A 20,389-nucleotide genomic window follows, 5' to 3' on the forward strand; every position below is an offset into this window, starting at 1 on the left:
TGTATATGAATCCCTTTTTGCTGCCAGACTCTCAGAGTACAGTACATCTGGCGCTATTGTTATTTCTACAGGTGGGAGCCAAAGGTCAGAATCCTTTTGAGATTCAAGTACAGTGATAAAAACAGAGATTTAAAAACAACATAACGTAGAAGGAAACTTGACTAAAGATGCCTACAGTACCAGAGAAGAGATCTATTTTTCAACCCTTTTGTAAAAGACAAACTATGGAGGAATAGGGGGTTAAGGATCAGGTGAAGATGAAAAAAAAGAGAGAGAAATAAAAAAAAGTTTATGGCAGCTCATCCCTGGGTTTTCTAAATACCTGTCATCTCTGAAGCTTTGTAGTAGCTAGATAATATAAGATAAAATGAAAACATATGTGGAATAGTGAATAAAGATCACTGGACTGGGAGTCAGGACATCCAGATTTGAAACCTAGGTCTTCAATCTACTATCTGTGTAGGCTTGAGTAAATCATTTCTCCTCTCTGTGACTCAGTTAGGCTAAATGGTCATAGAACCAAAGAATCATAGCTCTAGGACTTAGTAGGACAAAAAAGCAAACAGTCACATTCCATTCTATAAATGAAGTCACTAGACACCAAAAATAAAAATGTAACTCGCCCAACACTACTTAGGTAATGAGCATCAGAGGCAGGATCTGAACCCATTTAAAATGATGTTCAATACCCCTGGAAATTCTACAACACATGAGTCTATTTCTAGCTATTTTAAACTCTAAAAAAAAGGAAGGCCCTAGATTTACCTACAATATAGATCTGCTTTCATTATAATTAGTTATAAAGTATTATAATCTATTTTATATAAAGATTTTTAATAGGTAAATTTATAAATATTTTATAATGTAGGTAATTTGAATAACATTTGTTATGTAAATATATATTTACATAAGTATTTGTACATAAATTACTATATAGATATTTATATACAATATGATCCATAGTAATTTATAAATTGTAAATTGCACATCTTGTTATGCATATTGTATAAATCAAATAATAAGAGAATGACATAACCAATTCTGATTAAGAAACAGAGTTAAACTCACAGAAACCATTAATCAGATTTCAATATACTTCTTTGGCCCCTCCCTTTTCTTTCCCCCTTCACCAAATATTCTGCATGACTTTGGCTTTATCCTACTGAACTAGCAGTTTGGTGCAGCAGAAAAGGCACGAGCTTAAAGAGTCACAAGAGTCTGAGTTCAAATTCTGTTGTACTGCTTACTGGATGTATGATATCAAACCAATTGCTTGCCTTCCTATAAAATGAGTATTGGTCTAGACATCCTTCTCAGGTCTAATTTTAGCTCTAGATCTGCAATCTATGACTTGGGATCAAGAGACCCAACTTGATATTCTACTTCCAGTTTTTCTTCTTAGCTGAGTACCATGGGAAGACCCACTTAATTTCTCTAAAATTTGGATTTCTCATCTGTAAAATGAGGATGGCAGTAATTATATCACTTAATCCCCAAGGCTGTTGTGAGAAAAGAGTTACATAAACTTTAAATCACTATAGAAATGCAAAATATTATTATTTTTATTACTGTCACATGTTGAAATTTAAAAATAATTGACATACAACCCTACTCCTCTTCTCCCCTGACCCGTTCCACTATTTCACATGCTGCAACCAATAGAGGACTCTGAGGATTCTCAGGAGCATATGGTGTGTTTTCTGACTTTTCACTGGTAGTTGTTAATGGTAAAATGAATTATTAAATTATAGAATCATAGGTTTGGCAGGTCAAAAAAGATGCTAGCGGTCATATAGTGTCATCCAGTGACTTTATATACATAAATTCCAAAGCCACACAACTAGTTAGTGGCAGAATCAAAGCTAGAACACAATTATATTGATGCCCAGTCCAATTTATTTCCACTATAATAAACTTCCTCTGGGAAATCTCTTTCTGAAAAGGCTCAAGTGTAATGCTCTTGTGTTTCTTAGTTTATGTGGGTAAGTATATGTGTGCAATTATCTCTGTTTAATTTGTTGACAAATAAATTTGATGAGAAACAAAAAGAATGAGATTGCCCTTGTTTCCCCTCTTCTGAGTCCAATTGACTTCTTTCTCAGACTTTACTTTCTTAAGTTTTAAAACCTGATTGTTTCCTGTAAAATGTGCATCTGTGTCCTCAAATACTTTGGTTGAGTAAGTTGTAAAACTGATTAAGATCCTCACACTTCTGGCCTCCTCTTTATTCTATGCTTCCCTTTTTGTGGAATAGTTGAGAAGAGAATGAGACCCAAGTTGGAATTCCACCCTTACAACTCACTAGCTGTGGACCATAGGCTAGTCATAACCTCCCAGGATCCCAATTTCCTTATCTGTTAAATGGGTCCAATGATTGCATCTACCTTCACAGAGTTCAGGATCACATTAAGTGATGTATATAAAAACTTTAAAGAACTATATTAAGAGAATCATTATGTTCAGTCTACTTTTATCAAAACTACAATTGGAGTATTATCAGATACTTGGAATTTTGTATGACTGAGACAGGACCTGTGTCAAGTCTATTTGCATATTAAGATTTTTATATTACTTTTTAAGGAAGACATTCTTCCTTAGAGAATTTTAGACAACATTCAACAAAATATGGCACATGTGGGGGGTGGGGGTGGGGCAGACCTTTATGAAACTGTACCAATTCCACTATGTCACATCTCTTCTTCCATCCTTTCCTCTCTCTAAATCTTACCAATCTTAAAGGCCCAACATAAGTCCCACCTCTTTCTTCTTGGTGACATCAGCATACTAATCTTCATCCTTTATTTGAGCTTATCTAGGCACTATAATCCACACAACACATTTGGAATTTAATTGTCCTCTTAATTGCTTCCCCTGTGTTAGTTTTCTTTCTTCAGTTAGATAGCAAGATCCTTTAAATCAAGACCTGTGTCTTTTTTTTTCCAATTCTTAATTTTAATTTTCAGTCTCAAATTTTCTCCCACCCTCCTTCCCTTAATTCAGAAAACAAGAAATATGATATGCATTCATCACACACACACACTGTGTCTCTCTATGTAATCATATATAATATGTTTAATTATAAAAATATTTACATATATACATATATGCAAAGCATATTTCCACATTATTCATGATGGGAGGGACAGATAGTAAGAAATATAAAGTGGAAAAATATGCGTCAATCTGTTCTCAGAGTTCATCAGTTCTCACTCTCGAGATGGATAGAATATTTGTTTCATTATGAGTTCTTTGGAATTGTTGTGGATCACTGTGTTAATCAGTAGCTAAAGGTCTGTGTCTTTTGCTTCTTCCTTTGTATCCCGGCTCCCCAACATCTGGCAGACCATTGACACATCAGACTAGAAGTGACTTACATTTCTGTTATGTTTTATGATTATAAAGACTTTTCACACCCGTTATTCCACTGGCTCTTTCAAAACAAGCCTGTGAAATCGATATAATATGGAAATAGTGCTATTTACATTCCAGATGAGGAATTTCAGACACAGAGTAATTAAATGATTTGCCTAAGGTGATATAGCTAATAATAAGTAGTGGAGTTGGAACTTGGATTTCTGTTCCTCTCCTGACAACACCCCCATCCCATTCACACACCCTCAGGAAACATGTTAGTTGATTGAATTTTTGTGGCTGATCATTTGGCTACAAACATTATAGAAAAATACTTTGGAAAAATTTCCAATGTTCTCAAAACCAAGTGAGCCTAATCAGTGCAACTTGAGAAACCTGGAGAGCAGCCAACCCAATGGTGTGAGTGTTTCATGGGTCCCCCACTTCAGACTATAAGGAAAATAAAAATAATTCCATTCTAATTTATGTAATCACTTAACCTGTCAATAAAATGTACAGACATAGGCTGGAAAGACTTTGAGCTAGACCATGAAGAAAATGCCCTGGGTCAGGTTGAAGATTCTAAATTATCACTGAGTTTCAGCTGAAATCTTCCTGTTAAGGTTTCCAGATTGTGGGGTTATGCTCACTGACACAGCTCTGCCATGGCACAGCATAGCCTTTCATCTGATGGCCCAGATTGAGCCCTGTGGGAATGAGGAGGCCCTGCCAAGTTCCACTTTCGTAGAGTAATGCTATTGTTGATAAGGGCCAGCCAGCCAGCCAGCCAACCATCTGTGCTTGATGCTGGCTTCTCTTAAGAGGAGTTCATAGAGAGAGCTGACCAGATTTTCCTTTTATAGAATGTAGCAATTTGGGCTACTGTTTAAAAAGAATTGCCATTACATTTAAACGTCTTTGATCCTTGGTTTAAATGTGGCAGTGGGGCATGGTAGAAAAAGCCTTAGATTAAGAAAGCACAACACCTGGGTTCAATTTCTACTGCTACATTTTGAGCATCTAAGTAGTGCAATACGTACAGTATCAGGCTTGGAATGAGGAAGACTCATTTTCCTGGGTTCAAATCTGGCTTCAGACACTTAGTAGCTTCTTGGATCTGGACAAGTCCCTTAATCCTGTTTGTTTCAGCTCTTCATCTGTAAAATAAGCTGGAGAAGGAAGTGACAAACCAGTCCACTATCTTTGCTAGGAAAATGTCTATAGTCAGACAAGACTGAAACAACTGAATAACAATAACACATACTGGCTATTGAAGTTTGGACATAGGTGATCTCTTGTGGCTTTAGTTTTCTCATCTGTAAAATGGATTTCATATCTGTCTTGGCAATCTCACTATTTCTTGTGAGGATTCAAAGGAGATCATGGCTATTATTTAGTCCCACTTTGTAAACCAACTAAGTTTTCATGTCTGCCCAAATTTTTCTTAGTGCACCCAAATTTTTATCAGTGGCTGCATCAAAGATGATATTACTTCTTTTTGTGTTTCATCCTCAATTTCTGTTTTTCTTTTCTGGCAACTGAGTTTATCTGTGAAAGTTTCCAAGGAAATAAAAATAAGGATGTTTAGTTTTCTCTTGGAACCTCATAGTTATTGTAATCATAATCTCTCAAAATTTAATCTTTCATTTATCAGAATGGAAAATATACTGAACACCAGAAAAGATAATCCTTTGCTCAATGTTTCCTCCTTTCCTTCACAGATTACCCATTGTCTTGGCCAGCTGGATTTTTAGCTTTGCAGTCATTTATGGTCAAGTGAGACTTAACCTATTAGTCAATCAGCCTGTCTATTGGCTCTGATCCTGGCTAGGGGACTTACCATAAGTCATTTTTCCTTCCATATTAGATAATACATCTTTGACCTCTGACTTCTTGTGAAGTTCATTTGTCTTACAAAGGATTTTTGCACTGTCATTCTTCCCATTGCACATTGGGTGAAATGAAAATTTATTTCTTTTTTTTTTTATTGTATGTGGACCAGCATTTTGATGCTTAGGTCATTACAGTCAGTACTGAACATTCTATTATTTCTGACCTGACACATAAAGGTGTCCACAGGCATCTTTGATAGACAGATATTTTCAATCAACAACTTTTCATTAAACAGACAGTCCAGTGTCCTTTTTTAACCAACAGTGATTCCAAGGAAAATGCCATGGGAGAATACATTCTTCCCCTAAATGTTGACTTTAAAAGTAGGTAATAACAAAAACAATGAGAGAATTAGTACAAATTATGTAATAATTATAAAAAACTACTTATTAATTTAACCCTTCTTAAGAAACTCCAGTGGTTCCCTATTGGCTCTAGAATAAGATATAAGCTCTACTTCTATTTTTCACTCTTATTAGAAATTATTTACATTCTTGTCCTCCAGAGTGCAGCCTCATGTACAGAACTTTATCTCCCACCTCATTGTCTTTGTATTGGATAACTTACATTTCAGAAATGCACTACTACATTAACTCTGTCTCTTAGGATCTTTTATTCCCCTCAGAACCCTGCTCAGGCACTACCCAAAGCCTTTTTTTGACTCCTCTTTCCTCCCATAAATTTGCCTTATCTTTATTTTATACATATTTATAAATGTATACATTGTTGTCTCCCTGATAGAATATAAGTTTCTTGAGGACAGGGAATGGTTCATTTTTGTCTTTGTGTCTCCAGTGCCTCACATATTCCCAGGATCCAGAATAGTCCTTGGAATATAGTAGTTGCTTAACAAATTTTGTTGGTTGATTGCCAAGTATTTTCAAATACTTTATCTCATTTGATCCTGTTAAATAGGTGGTGGAAGTATTTACATCCAGATGAGAAAACTGCATAACTCTTAAATCAAGATTGAATTCCAGGTCCTCTGAGTCTATATCTAGTTCAATTTCCACTATTCCCATACTTATTTTGGAGCAAAAAGGGACTTTTGAAGTCTCTGAGTGCATGCAATTCCAAAGTTCCAGACCTAGTGAAAAATGTAGCATTCGACCATGATCATTCCATGTTCCAAGTTCACTGGTTTTCTACCATATTTAACTGTAACCCAGAACCATTGATGTAATTATCATTCTTAAATGTATCTAAATCTTAATTTATCATATACTCAATAAACAAATATTTAACCACTTACTTCATATCAAGGTAATAAGAACAAAGAATGAAACAGTCCCTTTTTGAAAGGGGCTAATATTCCATTAAGGAAGATTATGAGTATACATACAGATATACATATACACATACACACACATAAACATTTGTATACTCAAAGTATAAAAATAAAGGGAATAATACACAATAATTAAATGCAAATAAGTCTGGGAGGCCACTAATAATTGGCAGAATCAGGAAAAGTATAAAAATAAAGGGAATAATACACAATAATTAAATGCAAATAAGTCTGGGAGGCCACTAATAATTGGCAGAATCAGGAAAAGCTTAATTTAGAAGATAATGCAGGCTACAAAATTAGATTTTTATTGATATATTTTGTTTTTATATCATTTACTTCCCCCACTAAAGTCTTAGGTGTGATGTAGCCAACTTGCAAGAATTGATTTTTAAAACTTCAATGTGAGTATTTGTACCTCAGAAATTAGCAAATGATATAAATCAGACCTTGATTTTATTATTGCTATTGTTTTGTTGATTGTATAGACTTAAGAAAGTAATGGAGAAAATGTCGGTAGTGCAAATAAAACTTAATAGTATGTCACATATACATTTTTGTTCCTGGAGAGCTGGTTGTTAAACATTTATCAGCCCATTCCTGCTTGTATCCCTCTGCCACCCTTTTCCACAGAGCCATTTCTTGTTACAAAGAATAAGGGTGTTTTAAAGGAAGAGAGAGATTCTGTGAGGTAGAAGGAAGGAAGTAATACATCTCAGGCATGCAAGATGACCACTGAATTCATGAAAACCTTTCGAGAATAATTATGGAACTATAGAGTTCAGAGAAATGTTCTTCAGTCCAAATCTTTATGATCCCATTTGGGGTTTTCTTCATAGAGATATTGGAATGGTTTGTCATTTCCCACTTCAGCCTATTTTATAGATAATAAAACAAGGCTAATGGATTTGCCCACATCAAAACATCTAAGAAATGTCTGAGGCCAGATTTGAACTCAGGAAGTTGAGTCTTTCTGACTCAAGTCTAGCACTCTGTTCATTATGTCATCTTACTGCCCTCAGAAAAGTGAGAAGTAGATCACTGTCGGCTAAAATATCAATCCTTCAAGGCAGTCATTATGTTGGATGCTTGGATTTGTTAGGAAAGAGTTTGTAGAAAAACAGGATTTGAACTGGGTCCTGAAGAAGCATGAAAGCAATAGTTGATGCCTTCTTACCTTTTAATAAAGATTCAGTAAGGAAATCTGCGAAATTTGGAGCTAGGTGATCTGGGTTTTGAATCCCAGCTCCTTTAAGGCAGATTGGATGAGTTCTAAAACACCACTCCACCCTATTGTTTTTCCTAACTGTCCAGGACAGGTGTACTATGTTTGGGAAAATACCTGGAGAGGAGTCAGTTTAAATATTAACACATGTACGCACAAACACCCACACCCATATCCTATCAAAGCAGGCTTAAGTTCTTTGCCTTTTTTTATTTCAGGGAGTTTTACTTTGCTTAGATTTTAAGGGACAAGCAAACTCCCTTGGATTAATAGTGATTAACTAAGCTTCAGATCAGAAAATTGACGCTCACAGCATTGTGTCACTTTGATGTTGAGGGAATACAGCTGCCTCTTTAGCCCACCCTAGAAGGCTTCCTGTTTCAGGACCATTTACAACACCATTTCTCAAACACTAGGCATCCCTGGCTGGGCCACCCTACCACATGTGACATCAGCTAGGCCAAGACTTTCTTCAGAATCACAGCATGAACATTGTGTCGAAGAGGTTGTATTTTTTCTTACTTGTCTCTTCCCCCCACCCCTCCCTACTTTGCTCGCACTACCTCCTACCAACCCAGTTAATAAATGCATTATACAGTGTGGGTGATTTTCATGTGTAAAAATCCAGGTTTTCTATCCTCACTGACAAGGTTCTGAAAATCCTTCCCTTCCTTTTATATGGCTCCATCTGTTGCCTCATCTGCTGGTGTAAAGTCGCCTTAGTCTGGGAAGACATACCCATTAATGAGCCCATCTTGCCAGTTGGTTTCAACATGTACAGCAGCATGTAGCAATTTAGAAGCAGAACCAGCAGCTGATTATGCCTGATAAATTGATATTCATGCCTCTGAAATTTAATGATGGGATTCTAAACATTTACTTTGGATTAAATTAGAATCCTAAATCTAGGCTCCCTCTTTTGGTCTTAAATCTAGTCTGAAACTGCTACATAGAAGGAAATTCTAGCTTCTCTTACAAATTAAGCTAAGAGTATTTCCTTTATCAGTTTAATCTTTACCACTTCCCTCCCCACAAAATACTATTGAATATTTATTGGGAAAAATCTTTTTCCACAAAGAGGTGATGCTTGAACTTTTCTATTTGAGGAGTAGTATTCTGGAAGAAATGGGAGAGATCATTTTAAATCTATTTTCATTGATAGCCTCAATTTTGGCAGCAGTTGGGAAAGTCTTTGTAACTCCCTGAATCCTAACCAGGTGCCAGGTGAGTGATAAAGGGATTTGGATTTGCTGGTGAAGCAGGATAGAACAGGATTTGCTATGATGTGCCCAGAGAGGTATTAATGATGTGCATCATTTCTGTTTGTTATAAGAAAAGATCTGAGCCTCTTTAGGTCTGCAGGTGGCCATCAGGATGGGAATTTCCCATTTAAAACATGATAGTTAATTTGGGGAAAATAATAAAAAAATAACTGGGTAGTATGTAATGTGTGCATTAAAAAAGTGTTTGTAATGCAAACTGTAACTTCTGACTAATAACATAACTAAGGTGGAAGCAGTAATTAATGAGCCAGGAAATTCTCTCCTTCATAGAGCAAAAGGAAAAGCAAAAAAATTTACCCATAACTCAGTGTGAAATGTTTCCAAACAGCTCTTCAACTGTTAGTGGCCCTTGCAAATCATCATTTCTCTGTTATCTAATCAACACAAATGACCAGAGCACAGGGCATTCATTAGATATGGAATGCCTAAAACTAGAAGGGGAATTTCTAGAAAAACTAAGATTTTTAAAAAAATATTTTTCATGCTGTCTACCTTTGGTGTTGTAAGAGAAACATGGGATGTTAGTGTTTTCAAGAGGAAGAATCAATGTAGGTTGAAGGACCAGTTGGATGTTCTTAGTGAAAAGACTGAAGGTTCTTCCAAGTTCTTCTCTCTTATTAAACTGGGTGGTGGGAAATATTGTTCCTATAGGAAGACATATTTATTGATGCATTTTATATTAGGCAATGACTATTTTTTCCCAGACAAAAATAATACTTTCCCTATGGTTTGAGCTGTTTCCTTTCTTGAATTTGTCAAAGTATCGCAGGAGGAAGGAATGAAACAAGTCTTTATTAAGCCAGGTACTGTAAGCAATTTTCAAATGTTATCTTATCTAATCTTTGCGACAATGCTGAAAGGAAGTTGTTATTATTACCTTAATTTTATAAGTGAAGGAAACTGAAGAAGACAGAAGTTAAGTGGCTTACCCAAGAAAACAGCAAGTCAGTGTCTGTAGCTAAATTTGAACTTATGTCTTCCTGATTTTAGGCATACCATTCAATCCACTGCACCACCTACCTGCTTTACTATAAGCTATAGGTTAATTATGACTTAAATCCTATGGTTTCTGGGGGTCATTAAGCCATGTGGTTTTTCTCATGGAAACCCAAGGGCTTGACTATTACAATTATCTCTTCCACATCATGACTTTTCCCAATATGGTTTTAATATATTGCTGGTTAGCATAAAAAAATTAAATGAGAATCTGGGGGGAATTTTGCAGAAGCTACAGATGATATGCAAAGGCCAGAAGACAACATAGAAAAAGTTTAGAAACTCAGAAATGCATAAACCATATGTATGGTATTATTTAATATGAATGTATTTTATTTTTTCATATCACAAATATACACAATTTCTTTTTAAAAATTAAAGTAAGCGAAAAGTTAAAGTCTGTGAAAGAACATGAAGACCAGTGGATGTCAGACAAAGACTACTACATTTTATATGGATTTTTCAGATCATGGTATTCTATGCCTCAAAGTCTGAAAAAGGTGGAAGGGATAATTGTATTTAATATTAAGCCTAAGCCCTGATATGTACAGCCAAGTGTTTCTACTTACAAAACCAGGTGAATCATGGGCACAGCCATCAGATATCATGTCACTGACGTAAGGGTCTCAGAACCAGGTTGCTTCTTCTTTGAAAGTAGTCTATTGTTAAGGTACTCCAAAGCTGCCTTGTTTGAGTAAGGTCTCAGAAAGAAAGTTCTCACTCTTCTCTTCTTTCAAACTTGTCTATGTATTAATTATGATTTATTAGGATAGCCATCGAACATTAGGGAAAATGGAGACATTAGCTATCCAAACAGTGCTTTGAATTTCTTTGGCTATTTCTTCTTATATAACAAAAAGCCATGTTTAAAAAATAAGTTTGGGCAAAAAGAACAATTTAAAATCAAAGGCTTGGTTATATTGAGATTTTATTTTACTTGGACTTTTATGTTTTCAACTTCAGTTAGGCACACATTGCTTCCTCTGCCACAACTGGAATTTGAGACTAAGGGATTGGCAGTGATGGTACCTGAAGTGATTAAACAAGGAAATTTAACAAGAAAATAATTAACCTTTCCAGATGCTAGGCAGACAGAAAGCTTGAAAGAAGAGGTGCACAGCAGCTGAATCATATGGAAAACTTCTATCTTCTCATGAGAGAAGAAATATAAACGAGAGAGAGAGAGAGAGAGAGAGAGAAGAAAGAGAGAGAGACAGAGACAGAGAGACAGAGACAGACAGAGAGAGAGAGAGAGAGAGAGAGAGAGAGAGAGAGAGAGAGAGAGAGAGAGAAAACTATCCCCAAGAGGAAGAGAACATTTATTAAGCATCTACCATGTGCCAGGTACTGGGTTAAGTGCTTTACAAATATCATCAATTTGACCCTCATAGCAACTCTGGGAGGTAGGTGCTGTTATGTTATTATCCCCACCTTACAGCTGAGAAAACTGAAACAGCTTAAGTGACTTTCCCAGGATCACATGGCTAAGAAGTGTCTGAGACTGGATCTGGACTCAGGTCTGCCAAGCTCAGCATTTTATGTAATCCATCCCTAATTGCCTCTAAAAACTTGTCACAAAAATAAAGCTTCTAACCACTTTATCCAGATTTCTAAATAACTTAGGCAAAGGGTGGTTTTCTTTCTATCAATTTGGCCAGATAATTTTTGTGTCTCTCCAATTTTCTCTGTTTTTGTAAATAAAGACAAATCTGGGAAATACATAATGGAAGTGATAAAGAGGATCAAAGCAACATTCCTTACTTAGAAAGGAATAAGATTTCATATGGACAGCTCCATGTAAAGGATGAGAAATAACAGCAATATGATGTAGGGGAAAGTGCTGAAATTTACATCTGAGTCTCAAATCTACTATGTGATTTTAGGCAAGAAAACTCATTCCTCAAAGATTCAATTTTCACATCTGTCAAATAATACTTGTAATTATCTACCCCATAGATTTTTCAAAATGTGAACTAAAGGAGATAATGAATATACAAGTAATGTTGACTAGTCAGCTCTTAACTGTGATGAGCTTAGAGGCAAATCAGGTTTTTTACTTTTTCCTTTTCCTCCGCCCAATAAGTTTGAATATTAAGAAGACCTAATACTAATAAGATGTGTACCACTATATCATTGTAGCTGTTTTATCTACTCACAGATTGTTGCTATGTCCTAACTTAGGGCAGAAAGCCCACAATCACTGCTGGAGTAAGTTTGATCAATACTAAAGAAAGTTCCTCAATTTGAATTTGCTATGCCAGTACACAAATCCCCTTTTGCTTTTCTCCTCCTTTGCTTAGAAATTTCTGTTGCCAGTGTTTAGTATAGTCAAAATTGATCTGGCCCAAAAGGCAACTGAGTAGTTGAAGCTCCCTTTTAGAGTTACCTAAAATTTTGGCATTATCAGTCTAAATTGTGGGAGCAAAAGTAGCCTACTACTCCTGAGAGAAGGTTCATTCAACAAACAGAGGGTTGTTTCAGTTTAGTAGTGTAGTAGGAGAGAGAAAGAGAAATAAAAAAAAAAAAAACAAAGAGAAAGTAAAAGAATTGTTAGCACCTAGAAAGAGCTTTGAGATTTGCAGACTGTTTTTTTTTTTTTTTACACATACTACAGAAGAGTAGAGGACTAAAAAGAAATTGGAAGGAGCAAAATAAAGGCATTTCTGCTCAGATTCCTATAACAATCCTTTCATGTTGGCATCCTCTCATTGGTTGCTATTTGGCTTTCTGCTTTAAAAAGAAGAAAAAGACTATGTAGAAATGATGTTTTTCTCTTCTATTAACAGTGTTTAAGCAGTATAAAGCTTAAGGCCTAGGAAAATTGCATTTTGATGGACAAGAGCTTCTTTTTTTCTCAGTCTCAAGAAGGGAGAGTTTGTGAAGTTTCTGGTGGCTATTGCTCTTTTGATCAAAACTAATGTTTTTTCTAAAATGAGATCTCTTCTTCCCTTGTCATGACAATGAAAAGAAGTGAATTTGTGCATTAATTCTTTCTCTTACCCCCTAGGAAAGAATATCCCCAACTGTCCCTCTGGGCTTCTAATATATTCTGGCTAGAGAGCTTGGTATAGTCCCTACTCTTCTCCTTATAATCCCTATAGTTGCATTTAAATAGTAACATTACATTGTTTGCTGAACAAATGTTCAGCACATCATAGCATGTTTCCTCTTCAGTGAAGAAAATTCCTTTAGCCTTGTACTTGGGGTCTGCTTTTAGAAGGTTGCAGTCTCTGCACTGGAGACACTGGGAAGTTAGATGTTGTTCCTAAGGACACACAGCCAGTATGTTTCAAAGACTAAGACTTGACCCTAGGTCTTCCTAATTTTGAGACCAATTCTCTATCCATTAATCCATACTTTCTCTCAGGGAATTTATTGTTTTATGTATAGGGAAACAGGGATTCCCCAAGTAATCATGTGATTTATCCCAAAATCATACTGCTAATAAATGGAAGACCTGGAGCTCAAACTTGAGATTTTTAAATTCCTAATTGAATGTGTTTTTCATTTTACCAGCTGCCTCTGCATTTAAAACTATACCTTTTCCTAATGCCCTTTAAAAGCTCTCAAAGCATATTATGTGTATTTAGCCTTTGTACACATTAAGTAATGGAGAATGCAGATATTATCAACTTCATTTTACAGAAAAGGATCTTGAGACATAAGATAGCCCTGGGATCATTTTTTGTGCAAATTTTGGTGGTAAAACACTGAACTTTAGGTTCTTACCCAGTGGCTTTATGGAACTTCCCAAAGGTGATGGCTATAAAATTCTGCTTTTTTCTTCTTTTCCTTTTTCTTCTCTAGGTGATAATTGGTGGGATATGACGGCAACTTTCATCTCAGCTGTTTGGAAGATGGAGGAAGGACACAAATAAATCCTGGATCATTGGATCAGAGGAGAAGACAAAGAAAAGGGGGTGGATGTGGGGGTACTGTAGTGAAGTTTTTGCACCTGGACAGCTTTGGACTCTCAACAGTGAATTGATTCTGGGGACTCTTCTTGTAACCCTACATAGGGGTTTTTCTGGAACATGTTCAAATCTACTCAACAGGTCAAACTGAATGTGGACTTGAAAAAAAATAGTATTTGAACACATTGAAAATTGTGGTACATTAGTCTGATGACTTAGAGACAATCCTGGAGTGTCAGACTTATAAAATGTATGTTTACATTCCTCCTACAAAGAGAAACATACCCTCGTCATCCCTTTGGAATCATCTTTGTTATAGTGAGAACCCTGATAGATCTAAGGTTCCCAATCATGCTTCAGAGAATGTGTTTTCTGATACATCATGGGTATTGACACTTGCAGTAGCTGCCAGCCACCAACTAATGGCTTCCTGCTTCGACTTCTTAGCATTGTTTGCTAATATTCACTTTTTGGAAGCATCCAGCAGCTGGGAACCATTTCAAAGAGTGTGTCTTGCCAGACAAAGAGGATCAGAATCCTACTTCTCTTTGCCAGATGGTTTTTAATGGCTAACTGCAAAAATTCTTCTTACTTAGAGGGGAATTCAAAAAATATATTAAATCAGAGAAGCTTTCTTCAATTCTGCAAGCATTAATTAAACAACTACACTACGCAAGGCACTTAAAATACAAAGACAAAGTTAAATAGTTTCTGCCCTTGAATAACTTACATTCTACCTTTACATTAAAGAATATTTCATAGCCTGTGAACTTTGGAACATTGGGATCTTATGTATAGATGGCTACTTGTGAAGAAAAATAACTGCAATTCAAAAAAATCTGGTGTTTTTTATTCAGTGATATGAATTTTGCTCCAATGCTTCAGTAGTATGATTGCTGTGGTTCTTGGGGACCACCGGCTCCAATCTTATAAATGTAATTTTGAGACTGCAAAAATTCTCTATAGTGATAGAAAAAAAGTTTATTTTTCCAAAGTAGGATTTTTTTAAAAAAATAATTCCTTATGTCTGTGAACATAAATTTTTTATTGTGTCAATTTTGTATTTCAGTATAATTAGTTTCTTTCATAATCCTATGAATTTTATGTTGTGCTTTTAAAAGTATCAGAATTTAAGAATATCCCAAAAGTCCAAACTGAGTCAACTGATATAGTATATTTTTTAAATCCCAAAGACAAAAAACTTAGAGATAGCAGGATGACAATTTTTTATTTCAAAGTAAAATGATATGTTTTTATTTAAAATATATCTTCGTAAATAGGAGAAATTATAGTAAGCTATTTTAAATTATTTTTAAAGAAGTGTATCAACTGGAACATTTGGTTCTTTTAGGGTTAAAAACATTACTCTGAAGCCCATAGGTTTTATTAGACTGCCAGTGGGTTTCATGATACACAAAAATATCTAAGAGCCTATTCATTCCCCAATGGTATATTTTAGTTTGGGGTTTTCATGTGACGCAGCTTCTGATAATGTCTTACCCTGAGCCCTTCTTGTGACTTAGATGTGACCCTGGGCTATGTTAGCAGATTACAAGCTCTGGCAGGTTCCACCAAGCCCGTCAGGGCTTCAAGTATGGACCTGAAAGGATACATTGTCATCTGAAAGTCAACTTAATAGCATACCAAGCTGCTCAATACCAGATAGCTGGCTTCCAGATGAAGACTCTTTCTAGCTACAATAACTACTAAGGCATTGAAGAGGCTCATGATCTGCACCAGTGGAGGAAATATTCCAATGCTGATGAAATTACAGATTTTACAGTATGGAATCAGGACAATAGTGAAAGGAACACTGAACCAGGAACTAGGAGATGAGCTTTAAGATATGCTCCACAAGGCTGTAGTGTGTGAGGATCTAATAAAATAAAATATCTAAAATACACTGTAAATCTTTAAGTGATATATAAGCAAAAGCTATTATTATAATCATAATTATTATTGGTAATTAATAATAATAATAGCTAACATTTATATAGTGTTTATTAGGTGCCAGGCACATAATGTACTAAAAAAAAAGAAGTGCTAAATACTACATTGATTATCTCATTTGATCCTCCCAACAACTTTGCAAGATAGATGCTATCATTATTCCCATTTTACAGATGAGAAAACCAAGGCAAACAGAGGTTATGACTAACTCAGGGCCACACAACTAGTAAGTATCTGTGTCCAGATTTGAACTCCGGTCTTATTGACTGCAGGCCTAGCACTATCCATTGTACCATCTCTAATATTAGTTTAACTCTCAGAGTTTCAGAGCTAGAAAGGACCTTGAAGATAATTTATAATTTCACAAAGAAGAAAATAGAGACCTCTTCAAGTGGTTGAAGACCTTAACCAAGTTCACAGAGTGAAAACTAGAACCCAAACATCCTGACCCCAGTTCTGTGTCCTTTCCAATACTGTTTCCTATGTGCATCAGAATGATTAGAAGATGGATAAGATTTAGAGTCAGAAGACTTGAGTCCCAATACTCCTCTGACACTTCCCACCTGCATGACCTTGGACAAGCCATTTAAGCCATTTACTAGCTTTCAATGTCCTTATTAGTAAATGAGAGGATGAACAACGACCTTTAAAGTTTCTTCCACTTCTAAAATATATGATCTTATGAGTTCCTTACCTCTGTCTATCCCACCATGCTAGGACTGCGGGCTCAAAAGGTAGTAGAAGTGTTTTATTCCCAAAAGACATATAAAATGTGATCACATTGCTCTTCCCAGGGTTGAGTAGCAGACACCCTATCTTTCCATCACATTTTTCATCTGCCTCATCCCCTCCCCTATTTCCCATTAACAATAAAAAACACATCATTGTTCTGGAGGCCATAGGAAAGGTATTACTGTATCAAGTGACATGTGACTCTGAAAATCTGAAGGAAACAAAAAGAATTTGTTCTACTATTCTGACAAACCTGATCTTATCTTAGGTAGAATGACTGTTAAGCTGCCATAACTGCTTTGATATATAGCTTATATTTTAAAATTACCCCCTCCTCCCATGAGTAGCATTTTTCCCTTTGCAGCACAATCCAAACAATATACTCGGTTAGAAGAGAGCAGGTCAGATGCCTCTTGTCATGGCATTCATCTCTGATCCAAACTTTACGCCTTGATTCATATGGTTACAAGAGACCTTCAAGGCCCATCAGTTTAACTTCGTTTGAGAGATGATCATTAATTCATGTTGAAGAATTAGGGACAAACACTGAAAGGAGAAGGCTCATCTGAACCATGACTAAAATAACCTAGGATAATGCTTTGAACACTTGAGTCCTTGATATATGCTTGTTTGATTGTTTAATGAAATAAAAGCACTTTTATCCAAATGTAACTATAAAGTAGAGGCAGCTAGGTGGCAAAGTGGATAGAGTTCAGGAAATGAAGTCAGGAAGATTCATCTTCCTGAGTTCAAATCTGGTCTCATATACTTGCTGCTACATGTCTCTGGTCAAGTCACTTCACCCTGCTTGCCTTTCTCATTTATAAAATGAGCCGAAGAAGAAAATGGCAAACCATTTCAGTGTCTTTGCAAAAAACAAAACAACAACAAAAACCCAAATACTAAATGAAGTCACGGAGAATCAAACAACTGCTTAAAAAAACTGAACAGCAATTAACTGTAATGGAATGGAACTTTTCAAGTCCCCCAGCTCCTGGTTCACTTCACCTTAGGCTATAATTTTGGATATTATGTATTGGGAGATGAAGAGGGAAGATTAAAATTAATAATTTGCATCTAATAATCTAACCCAAGTGAGGTAATATGGTATTATTGATTTCAGTAATTCCCACCTTACTTTCAATGAAAGTTGGTTTACTTTTCCCTCTCTGGATAGAAGTTTTCAGAGCTAAGGATGAAATTTCATCTGTGACTCAATCTCTTTGCAGCAAAGCAAATGCAATGGCAAAGTTCAGCTTTTGGGCTGCACCCTAGCAAAACTGTTACCCTAGTTATGGTGGGAAAGTCTGTGTTTACCAAATGTGTATGTGTGAGTGAGCAAGTGAGTGTGTGTTCTATATGTCTGCCTGCTTAGTGCTCCTGGATTCTATTGTCATGTGTCTACCCTATATTCCCTTGCTACTTGAACTGTTTTCCAGTTTTTCTCTTTGTATTTGCCATCCTCTGCATGTTGATTCAATTGAGCCTGTGGAGGAATCTATGTCCTATGTTGATGCCATAGTTGAATTAGATGGAAAAAATTAAGGGGCTTAATGGTCAGTAAACTTCAGCACAACTGAGTTTCTGCCATTGGTGGGCTTTGGTTTCAGATACTTCCCCAGAATGAAAAGGAAAACTGGAAAAGCTGAAAAGTATCTCTCTCTTCTCAAGATGGTTCTGGCATTCAGCTGGCTCAGATTTGCATTCTTCATTTCTGCTATATTCCCAGGTGAGTAGTTTCCAATGGTAAATCATGCTCATAAACACTATAAAAGGATCATGGGTATCAAAACTGGAATTTTGGTGGTGGCAGGATGATCCAAACCACTAGTATGGAGACCCACTGCCAGAGTGAAGAAGCCTCTAACAAGAGGATGAGAGGAGGAAATCTGGAAAAGTGGACAGCTTTCAGAAGTGAACAGTGTGAGCGAGTGAAATAAACACTGATCTTGCCATCAGAATACCTGAGTCTGGGCAAAATATCTACTGTTTACTGCTTGTGTGACCTCAGGCAAGTTGTCTGCTTTTTGAGGTATCTGTTGCTTCTCTTTAAAATTAGGAGGGAGGTGAGGTTATGTGATCTTTAAGACCATTTCAAAACAAGATAATTCTAACAAAGTGAATTATTTAGTCCATTCTTCCATGTATGGACTTTCTGTAGTTTGTTTCTTTTTACTTTCTCCAGAATCTTGATTGAGATAGCAATATTATATGTAAATTAAATGGTATATAATTAAATATAAAGTATACAAATCATGAGAACCTCCTTGGAATGTCAGAGCAATTTAGTAGTAAGTAACAGCTGAGGATTCAGACAGGGCAGTTTCTCAACATTATTGAAGTCTAGCCATAGACAGTTAGATGTCCGAGGTGGAAATACATGTGTGGGGTGAAGGCATTTAGTATTTGGCAAGAGACTGGGAGTGAAACAAGTCAGTGGTGGGATCAGGAAGGCTGTCAGAGGCCCAATCCTGGGGAATTCCAGTGGCAGAGATAGAGATAAAATAGGTAAATAGAAGGCATCATTGAGATCTGGAAGCAAGTGACAAAGAGATAACCTAGAAGGACTGGGCATCAAGAATAGGATTCTAGTGGTTTTTTTTTGAAGATTTATGAACTGGGTTATTAGATAATATTTCAAGAAAGGGACTCAGGAAAAAAGATTAGAACTTCATCTCTGGAAATGGGGATTCAAGGTTTACAGAATTCAAAGAAAGAACTTACTAACTAGGGACCAGAATACAACTGCCTGATCTCTGAAATCATGGTTCCTTTTGTTCCTATTTCTCTGAACCAGATTTGTCCCAGATTATGGGAGATTAGGTTGAGTGACCCTAACAATGAAGATTAGAGGTAATATGGGGTCAGGTATCCAGGCTACATATTCCAGGGGGAGAAGGTAATCCATTACTGAAGTTACTAGAGAAATGATTAGGCAGGTCAAACATGCCCAATTTATCTCCTTCAGTTTCTTTTAATGTCTGAGAGCAAGAGAAGAATGTATTGTGCATCAAAAAACAAAACTCAATCAATAAAAATCAAGTTTAGAGTGTAAGTTTGTAAAGGAAAACACATTTTGAAAAGTTGACAGTTTTTAGCCCCATTTTTCTCATGTTAATGTGATAGTTTTCTTCAATGGGTTCAAAGTGTTTTCCTCACCTTGCCTACTAATAATCCTCATGACATCAGAGAGGTATAGAGAGAACATGTTAATATGCTGTGAATTCCCTTATGTGAATGCATTTCAAACATTTGAATTTAAGTAACATGTGGAAGAGTGATTAGACATTCTGTTTGACTCCAGATAACAGAACCAGGAGCAATAGGTAGGAGCTACTAAAAGATAAATTTGGACTTGATGTGAGGGCACTTTATATTGACCAGAGATAGAATGGGCTACCTTCAGAAGTCATGGGCTCTTCTTTTTGGAAGTCCTTCAAGGAGAGGATGCATAACCCCTTGTTGGAGATGGTTTAGTTAGACATTTTTTAAGTTGGACTGGATGGTTGCTGAGATCCCTTCCATCTCTAAAATTTGTTGATTTTGTGAATATTCGTTAAGTGCCTATTACCTGCAAGACACTGTGTTAGGGCCTTGGTATTCAAAGACAACAACCCATTTTCTGTCTTCAAGTAGCCTACATTTCACTGAAGTTTGTGGGTAGTAAAGGCATGATGGGGAAAAAGAAGGGAAGAAGCATTTATTAATCCTTTACTTTGCACCAGGAACTATGCAAATGTTATCTTATTCACTGAGA

At 36.1% G+C, this 20,389-nt stretch overlaps 1 protein-coding gene and 1 long non-coding RNA gene across 2 annotated transcripts in view; both read left to right on the forward strand.

Moving 5' to 3' along the window:
* LOC127551435 (uncharacterized) overlaps positions 1-15,828 on the forward strand; it is a 129,119-nt gene extending 113,291 nt beyond the window's left edge. Inside the window, exon 5 of the long non-coding RNA XR_007951087.1 lies at positions 13,844-15,828. This is a non-coding gene — a long non-coding RNA (uncharacterized LOC127551435). The remainder of the gene's footprint in view (positions 1-13,843) is intronic.
* Positions 15,829-18,198: 2,370 nt separating this feature from the next.
* The window catches only part of CEMIP (cell migration inducing hyaluronidase 1), a 110,771-nt gene continuing 108,580 nt past the window's right edge, over positions 18,199-20,389 (forward strand). Inside the window, exon 1 of the mRNA XM_051981163.1 lies at positions 18,199-18,361. Coding sequence (XP_051837123.1) covers positions 18,256-18,361 — 106 coding nt within the window. The 5' untranslated portion in view covers positions 18,199-18,255. The remainder of the gene's footprint in view (positions 18,362-20,389) is intronic.

The sequence above is a fragment of the Antechinus flavipes genome, chromosome 2 (assembly GCF_016432865.1).
Source record: "Antechinus flavipes isolate AdamAnt ecotype Samford, QLD, Australia chromosome 2, AdamAnt_v2, whole genome shotgun sequence".
Classification (NCBI taxonomy): domain Eukaryota; kingdom Metazoa; phylum Chordata; class Mammalia; order Dasyuromorphia; family Dasyuridae; genus Antechinus; species Antechinus flavipes.